Below are 9,596 nucleotides of genomic sequence, written 5' to 3'. Positions count from 1 at the left end.
ATTTGATTTATTCAGTTATTGTAAAGCAGCGGCGTTGATTATAGGTTACCTAAATCAGTCAGAATAAGCAGGTTTTAAACAGAAATATATTTTATTTGGTATTTCATTATTGGAGAGTCGCCCCAACTGATGCCCCACCCCACCACTGTAACAATATGATTAGATAATACAAAAAAAATCCATTGACTCAATGAAAAGGATATCACGGTTATTCTAAATCAGCCTTGCTATTTAGGTGTGTACAATGTTTCCACCTTGTTACTTAATCTTTCGATAAATCCCAGATGGAACAAGCAAAGGAGACAACTACAGGTTTAACTAAATATGACCATGGTTTAAACTCTGAATACACCACCATAAACAACATAAATGTGCTTGATAAAGCATTTATTTTTAGATGCCAAATCCTTTCACTGAAATCCAGTGACATCACCACAAAATGAAAGCAATATGAAAAATTTAAGGCATCACAGTATATAATCAAATACACAATATTGACAAAAAGTCCTGTGCAAAAAAGTACAAACTAATGAATGACAATACCAACATTTTGAAGTCATTCTCCAAACACAATGGAGCGGAAAAACTCAGGTACAGTGAAACGTTTCTTAATAAATTGACTAATATATAACAATATGAATCAGGTGTTTTTGGCAATGCTGTATTTCTGGTGATCATCATATACTGTATTTAGGCAATTCAGGTGTACATTCAGTGGCACACACTGAAAACACTCACACAAACATACACTCACACATCTGTACAGAGTTCATTATTCGATGACCCTTCACCCACATTCAATACATCTCTACAGTATATTGAAAAAAATTTACACCAAGTTGCAGATTATAAAAACTATGAAAAAATATGCTTCAAACAGCATATGATAGGACCATAAATTCTCATTTTACTTTTCAGTAGCCACCTCTACCATCATGATTCAACTAAGCAACTTCACTGCCTCACTAACCGTACTTCAGAATTTTTACAATAAAAGAGCACCTTTAAAATTAGATGTTCAGTTTCTCTATGAACAGTTGTAATTGCAACTGAGAATGCTCCAATTATAAAATGATCCAGTGTGTATCAAGAACAATTTCAAAAATAAAAAGGTAACCATGACAAAATTGAAGACACTATTTCCAAAAATGGTCCATTTGGCTTTCTTTCCCCTTCTGCAGCCCTGGCTCCCCAATAAACAGTTTGGCTTTCAAGCAATGTTCCCTCTAATTTTTTTGGGGTGCGCGGCCCCTTTAACGGGCTGCGAGGCCCATTCAAATTTCCACGCATGCATGGTTTTTCCACTGTGAAGTCGGCAAGCGGCCTGTGCGGGACCTTCAGACCGCTGCGCGGCTTAACAAGAACATTGCTTTCCAGTGTATACAGCCTATTGATAATTGCTGAGACTACATTAGTGTCGTGGCCTACAGGGCTATGGACCAAGAGCTGGAAACTGGGATTAGTCTGGGGAGCTCTTTGTCGGCCGGCGGACACGATGGACTGAATGTCCTCCTTCTGTGCTGTAAATTTTATGATTTATGATTAAAAAAATACATCATGCACTTCTGCATAATGATCGTTAACCAATTTTTTCTTGCATTAGCTTTATGAATTACGTAAATCGCAGCAATATTAATCTGTTCCTACTTGTAATTCTATTTGCTAAATTTATATTTTATGGAGCGAAATACAAATGAACTGAACTTAACTGGAGTGGTGCAAAAAGGAAGAAAATTGTCCGGGGGGGGGGGGGAGGGGAAAAGAGGGGGGAAAAGTGTGGGGGTGAAGGCAACACATCCAGCAGTCACTTTCCATCCGTTACACCGTTGGCGATATTCGTACACAACATAAAGCTGCAGTATACCTTTGGTTAAAATTTGCCCACCCTTTAAAAGGAGCATGTACAATTTATACAAATGCTACAGCACCAGTACTGCAAAATTTCACTTCACCCCATTTCTTTTCAAAACTATATTTGTACAAAATACAGTAAATTCCCCAAAAGGACATTATGAATGGTTGGAGGTTTAAAAAGGTAGATGTGTGCATATATGTTTTTTTTATAGAGGAAGTAAAAGGCATACTGCATCTTTAAATGTTGGCATAGTTTTTCAGTATTATGATAGGCAGAGGCTCAGATGGTAGATAGGGTGCAACAACATTCTTTACGTGGCTGACATTCAACCACAGTATAAGTCAGCAGTCAGTTTAGGATATGTGCAATACTCAAGTGATGGTGCAAGTTGCTATTCCTTCTTGTAACATCTACGTTTCCAAAAAGAATGTCACAGAAATCACTCCAAGCTTTCCACCAACGCCATGTGCAGTAGATCAGGCATATCCTCTATGAGGGTTATGCGGCATTTGTTCATTTTACTTGGCAAAAAGATGAACATTACTGCCAGACCAGCAGGGCTGGCTTGATTATGTTAATGTTTATTAACATACAGAGTGTCTTCGTCGCTCTCCGTTTCATCCTGAAACTCGCTGCTGAGAAGAGATTTCTTTGAACCCATCGACATCATTCGGATCTCATCTTCATATTCATCCCGATGCTGCCTCAAACGATGAAAGCCGTTCTTTTGGTGATTGGATTTGATGGAGCAAACGCACCAAACAATGCAGGCGGTCACAATTACTGCTGACATGGTTGCGCCTAATTGAAAAGATAAAAATATTCCTTGTTTAATTTCCTACTTACTTTGTAGCATCACACACTAGAATATCAGAGTTTGACACACACACCCACTCGTGACAGGAGCAACGAATAAACATTGTTATTGATAATCATGTAGAAAGAATAGTGTGTGTGTCGAAATTGACTGTTTTTAATATTTAAATTGTTAAGAGTCTTAATAGAAATTTTAATTGGATTATAATTTAAAAGGGGGGCACGGTGGCATAGTGGTTAGCACCATTGCCTCACAGCGCCAGGGACCCGGGTTCAAATCCAGCCTCGGGCGACTGTGTGTGTGGAGTTTGCACATTCTCCTTGTGTCTGCGTGGGTTTCCTCCGGGTGCTCCGGTTTCCTCCCACAGTCCAAAGATGTGCGGGTTAGGTTGATTTGGCTATGATAAATTGACCCTTAGTGTTAGGGGATTAAATACGTGGGGTTACGGGCATAGGGTGGGATATGTGTCGGTGCAGGCTCGATGGGCCGAAATGGCCTCTATCTACACTGTGGGGATTCTATGATTCTGTGATAACTTTCAGTCTAATGCTAAACTGAGGGGACAGCACACGGTTAAGTAGGTAAGTCAAAACTGAAACAGCTGGACTGCTAGCTTCAACTTTACCACATTTCTACAATAAACTCGCTCAGTGGCAAGGCTAAGTGTTTCACTGATTTGTTCAAATTATAGAGGAATGCACAATAAAAATAAATTCAAGTGATTAACTAAAAAGGCATGATCAAATATTTAACCTTGAATAAACAGAGTCAGACGTGTGTCATCTCCCTTTGATTGATGCATGAATTGCTCGTTTTCACAAATTTCAAACGACAGCTCATTGTTAATAGAAATCTTACCGTAAGCAATTTATAATACGGCGTCATAATGCCAATTCTTACCTGCTGCTGTCACCACCAGTTCTTTGGGGAGGCCGAACAATTTATTATCCACCTCAAAAATTATTACCAAAGAGGTGGCAGCGTCATATGAGGATACGAATATCTATGATACAGAAATGTAATAAATACTTTTTATTTTCAAGCAGGACCAGAAGAGTGTTTGTAAACAGCTTTTCCCTAAACAAACGGAATATAGCAGAAAACGGGTGCGTGTCTTTTGTAATCAAGGTTTCACAAAATTTTAATGTCAGAACAAATTTAGTAAAAAGAAAAGCTAATACTGTACTGAAAATCTGAAACAGAAAACAAACAATACACGGCATGTCTATGAGCTGGTGAAAGAGAAGAGTACGGTTAATATTTCAGGTGCAGATGTTCAGCTGCTGACGGACTATCATGTTCTGTTGTTACTGAAGTGTGAAGAAAACTGGAGAAACAGCCGACTGTGTTGGGAGGGGAGGAGAGTGAAAATATCAGCGTATAGGTCAGGTGTCATGGCAACAAATCAAGTCTATTCCATTAGCTGCTATTTTGGCACTTTGATGAAAGAAGGAGTTAAATCTTGATGTCCAGCCAACAGCAATTCTGATTATAAGTTCAACACAATGGTGTGCAATATCCTTTCAGAAATCAACCCAAAAGAGCTAGAATTCTAACACACACCACCATCCCCCAATGACTTAATTTGAATACAATCTTAAAAACTGATGGTAAATTCTAAACAAACTGTAATTTGCAGTAATGGGCCATGGTCATTGGCTACCTTCTGGCGCCACTTATTCCGAGAGTTTCCATGTTTAGGTGCTTTTTTTTTTAAAGCAAATTGTTGTTTACAGCAAATTTGGCACTTCCTCATTTTAGAAAAGTAAAAATCAGAGCAAAGCTGGAAATCTTAAATATCAGCCTCACGCTGTAGAGCCTGGTAAACCAAGCATTCAAACCAGGAAAGCCACTGAGCAGATCAGGAGCAGAGGACACAAGTAAATAATTTTGAACAAAATGGGCAAATATAGATACACTGTGGAAAAAATAAAGAAATACAAATTTGCAGGTTGCTTTGAATGATTTTTCATGTGTTTCTACAACAAATTATTTCCAAAACTGTTAAAAGACAGAATAAATCCACTATCAATAACTTAAAAAAAAAAAATCTTAGTAGGGCTTTGAACATCTATTTTACCATGAGATGATACTACTCCTTTTGAGCCAATGTGAAATCGTTTTAAATGTCATTGACAGGAAAGAGGCAATGTAATTCAGGAATCAGGTCAGGCAATAAATGCTGGCCTGGCCAACGAGGCTCACATCCTATGAACAAATTAAAAAAATTAAAATCTGACTCCCTAGCTCACTGAAGCCACACACTGCTTGAGCTTTGCAACAGAGTCAAGTTTACAAAGTTCCCTGAAGGTCTGACTGGCTTTATTTTAACATTAAAATTTAATCCACGGGGAATAGGGACTCTTTTGTTAACACACAGCTAGGTGCCTATAGTTTAACAGCAACCTGTGAAAAACTGAACTAAGCAGATGTATAATTAGAACAGGTAATTGGATCTTATACCTGTTTGCGCTGATGCTGGTATCCTTCTGCAAGTGCATCAATATCATGCCGTCCTGGAGCCAGCAGAACATGGAAATAGCCTGCCTCTGAAGTCAGAACTTTAACACCTTCATTCAGAATAATATTTGCTTTTGGAATTGGATTTCCAGCTTTATCAGTAACCTTTCCACGCAAGCCTTTATGAACCTGAGAGAAACAACATCAGATTAGAAAATAATAAAGTACTTAAAATAGCCGTAGATTACATTAGGCAAACTGGAAACAAAGTAATTGGGGGAAAAAAGGAGAAACAGATAAAAACATTACAACCAGGTCTTTCTTTTCCACAATTATGCATTAGCTTATCATTCTTTTGTCTATCACTGTGGATTATATTGATTGAAACTGGAGATAAAGAATAATTATTATAGGTTTTATGTGGTGAATTATATTGTGACAATACAACCTCCCTATAATGTATTAAGTCAGGTATGTCCAACCTTTTTGTTTTGTGGACTCTATGGGTGCTTACCATTTAACATCAGGCCTAGAAATTCTAGCTTCCCATCAATTTGTGTAGATCTCAAGTTGCTGATGTCAACACATCTGGGTTGTTCCGATTTGGGATTTAACGACTATTGCGAAATCAGTGCTAACAACAACCTTTTCCAGACCTCCAAGCGGACAAATATCAAGCAGGATGGACCAGCAAATTAAGAAATATCTTCACAAATAGGAGTGAGTTTCCCCGAGTGTCGCGGGCTGGATTGCCAGGGATTAGGGGGCGATAGGATCGGTGGGCTGCAGGCTGGACACGTCTGCATTGAACGACTTGCTCAGGGTTTGATGCTAGATGCTTACCTCAACAAGCATACGGAGTAAAGACTTCTTGTTATCATGCCAAATCGCAGGAAGCTCTTTCGCATGTGGGAAGTTACAACAGCCTGTGTAAACTGTGATCTCAGGGTAGTGGCCATAGGTGACGCTAAAATCCTGGCAAGACAAAAGATGAGAAAACAAATCACCTTACAGTGGGAGCTAGCGAAAGGACTAAACCACAGATTTTACTCAATTATTTCTCTTTGGACATAACTTTTACCACAAGTGATGCAGACATTCAGCCTCAAATTAACAAAACTAAGCTTTGTACAATATCAAGTACAAGTTTCCTTTAGTTGCTGGTTGAATTTTATTTGGAATTTTAGCCAATATCCCAATTTCTATTTGGGGAATGCAAACCATTCTATCGCTCTTCACATTAGTAAGAGAACCAGTTGATCAAGTGGCACAAACATATAAATTGTTGTCTTCTTCTACTATGACAGAAAAAGTCTCCAATACATCATTTTTCAGAAGACTGTGCAGTTTACTTAATTTTGTGGAGAACCATGTCTTAGTGCTTACAAAGTTATCACCGAAATTACATCAACACTCAAACAGCCATAAGAGGGCAATATAAACCGTGAGTTCGAATCCCACTTCTGACATTTTAATAAATAAAGTTAAAAAAAAGAAAAAGAGGGCAATATAGGAAAAGCATACAGTACTGTACTTGCTTTGGTTGAACCAATCAAGGCTTGGCTTTTAAAAAAGAATGTTTGCCAGATTTTTGGTTATATATGGTTATAGTTTTTATAGGATTCATTAGGACGACTCATTTAGTGCAATGACTACAAATGCTCACCTTCATGCTATGCATGTGACCATGCCATTGTGCACCACGTACAACACCACCAGGGATGCTTTCATCTGTAACAGATTAAATCAGTGATTGATGTAAACTTCAGATGCCAGAAGCAATTGGAAAAAAAAAATCTCAGGTCCTCTCTGCCATATGTCACAATAACAATTTTTGAATTGCACTTATGAATAATTTTATTGATCAGAAATGAGCATTTATAATCTTACTGCACAAAGCTTTTGCAAAGTTGAATAAATAGCCTACAGAAAACATTTTATATTTGGGGAATGCAGATTATCCTATCTCTCTGACTGTAAGAACACGTCTCCCTTTGATTGGGTGCAGAGGCATTCGTTTTTAATTGAAAGAAATCTCCTTCTATTGTTTGAACAGTTTGGTACTATTCCTCACATTCTCCTTTGTCAAGTTTCCTGATCCACTTATAGCATTGATGTAAAGTCACCCAGCTTGTATCATTTTGTTTTTTGCGGTCACATTGGAGAATACCATTAATTCCCCTTAGTGCGTCTGGGAAGGCTAAACCATTGTAGCCAATTTATATTCCCCATGCTGCACTGCAACACATGACTGGAAACTATTAACGGTTCATTTAAATCAACCAATGTACTGTGGAAAGTTGGGCTTAATGAGCTCATTGAGAGAGCAGAAGTTCACGATGAAATTATATTCTAAAATACACGGCAGGACCAGACAGCAATAGCATTCCCGACAGTGATGAAAAACACTGCAAATTAGCATAGTAACTCATTTCAGCACAGTCAGACTTTGCTGGTCCACAGACTTGAAATCAATACAGGTTAGTTTCTCTGTGAGCAACATCATATAGAAAAAACAGTTTTACCAAGTAAAAATATCAAATCACCCATGAAAACTCACAACGGTACCATCAAAAATCATCAAGTTATTGAACATGGAATCTGACTTTATATACTTTAGGTTTTAAGCCCACAAGTCTAATTTATTTACCCAAACTCAATTAAAATTTAATTTCAGGGAATGAAAGCACAAACTCATTTTCAATGAATATCGTACTATTTTTGCAAACCAACTATTTATATTATTTCTCCCAACTTCTTGTAACTCCCTCCATACTATTAGAAATGATTCACAGCAGCAAAAAATCCAGTTTGAGTTACAGGGTCTCAAGACCGGAAATGGCAACTGACTTTGGTTTCTCCACAAATGCCACCTGACATACTGAGTGTTTCCAACTTGTTCGGTCGTCAGATTTACCAGCATCTGTAGTCCTTTGCTTTTGGTTTACATTAAGAATTTAGTTCTACCTCTAGAGGTCACTAACACATTTCATATAATACTGTAATTTACAGTGTACATCCTTCTGAAAATTACAGCGCATTTTTTTTCTCTTACACATTTTTACTGATACTTTGTTTACTTTTTTGTTTAGTTTATAATTTCATTTTGTGTTGTAGGTTTAATTACAGTATTACAATTGTGTCATCTGTGGCTCAGTGGGTAGCACCCTCGCCTCTTAAGTCAGAAGGTTGTGGGTTCAAGTCCCACTCCAGAGGCTTGAGCACAGGCTGACACTCCAGTGCAGTGCTGAGGGAGTGCGGCACTGTCGGAGGTGCCGTCTTTCGGATGAGACGTTAAACCGAGGCACCATCTGCTCTCTCAGGTGAACGTAAAAGACCCCATGGCACTATTTTGAATAAGAGCAGGGGAGTTATCCCCGGTGTCCTGGCCAATATTTATCCTTCAATCAACATCACCAAATAAAACAGATTATCTGGTCATTATCACATTGCTGTTTGTGGGAGCTTGCCGTGTGCAAATTGACTGCCTGGTTTCCTACATTACCACAGTGACTGCACTTCAAAAAGCACATCTTTGGCGGTAAAGCACTTTGAGATGTCCGGTGGTCGTGAAAGGCGCTATATAAATGCAAGTCTTTCTTTCTTTCTAGTCCACTCTATTTTAGGTTGCAAGCAGAGCCATTTGGAACCAGGGCTGGTCACCAGAATGAGCAACGTGTAGAACATGACTGACAGTTAAGACATTTTGGGACCAAACGAAGGGACAAAAAAAAAATAACTGGAAACCTGCGGAGATGTGGGAAAGAGACTAGATATGGTACCAAGATTCCCTCGGGTTAAAGTCTCTTTTGACCAAGTCAGAGACTTTCTGGCCTACAATGCAACATGCATCTGAAAGTTTGATCTGGGCTTGCAAAATATAAGGCCACTTTGAAGAGAATTCCCAGATTTTAATACAACCATTTTTGATTTCAATCCTCCAAAAGAAAATAACAGAGGTCACATTGTGATTGATTTTATTTTAAATTCTTACCTGTGTTATTAGGACACCCTGGATGGCCCAAGTGCATTTTAGGGTGATTGTTGGAATACACAGTTGCCAGATATTTCAGGGTTTGCTCATTCTCCACTGTTGAAGAAAACAGATTGTGTCGTACGCAGGTCACACAGTACTGAATGTGGTAGCATTCAACCGTTACAACATACAACAGGAAAACATTTCTGATAGGAAAAAAATCGTAATTTCTCTCACGTTGGGGAGCATTGGAAACATATCCCCAACTGAATTCTGCTTGCAAACGACAACTCGTGAATACGTAATCCATCAAAGGGTGACTGATTATACCGTTTTCGGAACACACAAGATGTCAGACCTCTCACTTTCATCCACATTTTGCGCTTCGCACCTCACTGCTTTTCATTATCACTCACATTTAACAACAATGAACTATCAACAAATATAGTTAATAGCAGTCGCTTATCTGTTGTAGATGTTAGCATCCG

General features: G+C 38.4%; 1 protein-coding gene across 1 annotated transcript in view; it reads right to left on the bottom strand.

The window, feature by feature from the left end:
* Nucleotides 1-370: 370 nt before the first annotated feature.
* The window catches only part of LOC147102466 (carboxypeptidase D-like), a 78,882-nt gene continuing 69,656 nt past the window's right edge, over nucleotides 371-9,596 (bottom strand). The window contains exons 16-21 of the mRNA XM_085964942.1: nucleotides 9,127-9,222; nucleotides 6,799-6,863; nucleotides 5,976-6,107; nucleotides 5,136-5,321; nucleotides 3,573-3,675; nucleotides 371-2,656 (exon numbers count right to left, since the gene is read on the bottom strand). Coding sequence (XP_085821068.1) covers nucleotides 2,430-2,656; nucleotides 3,573-3,675; nucleotides 5,136-5,321; nucleotides 5,976-6,107; nucleotides 6,799-6,863; nucleotides 9,127-9,222 — 809 coding nt within the window. The 3' untranslated portion in view covers nucleotides 371-2,429. The remainder of the gene's footprint in view (nucleotides 2,657-3,572; nucleotides 3,676-5,135; nucleotides 5,322-5,975; nucleotides 6,108-6,798; nucleotides 6,864-9,126; nucleotides 9,223-9,596) is intronic.

Source organism: Somniosus microcephalus, chromosome 22 (assembly GCF_052327205.1).
Source record: "Somniosus microcephalus isolate GS21.2 chromosome 22, FLI_Smic_1.0, whole genome shotgun sequence".
NCBI classification, from domain to species: Eukaryota; Metazoa; Chordata; class Chondrichthyes; order Squaliformes; family Somniosidae; genus Somniosus; species Somniosus microcephalus.
Note: the sequence above shows the minus strand (reverse complement) of the source record. Positions and strands in the feature narration are given on the sequence as shown.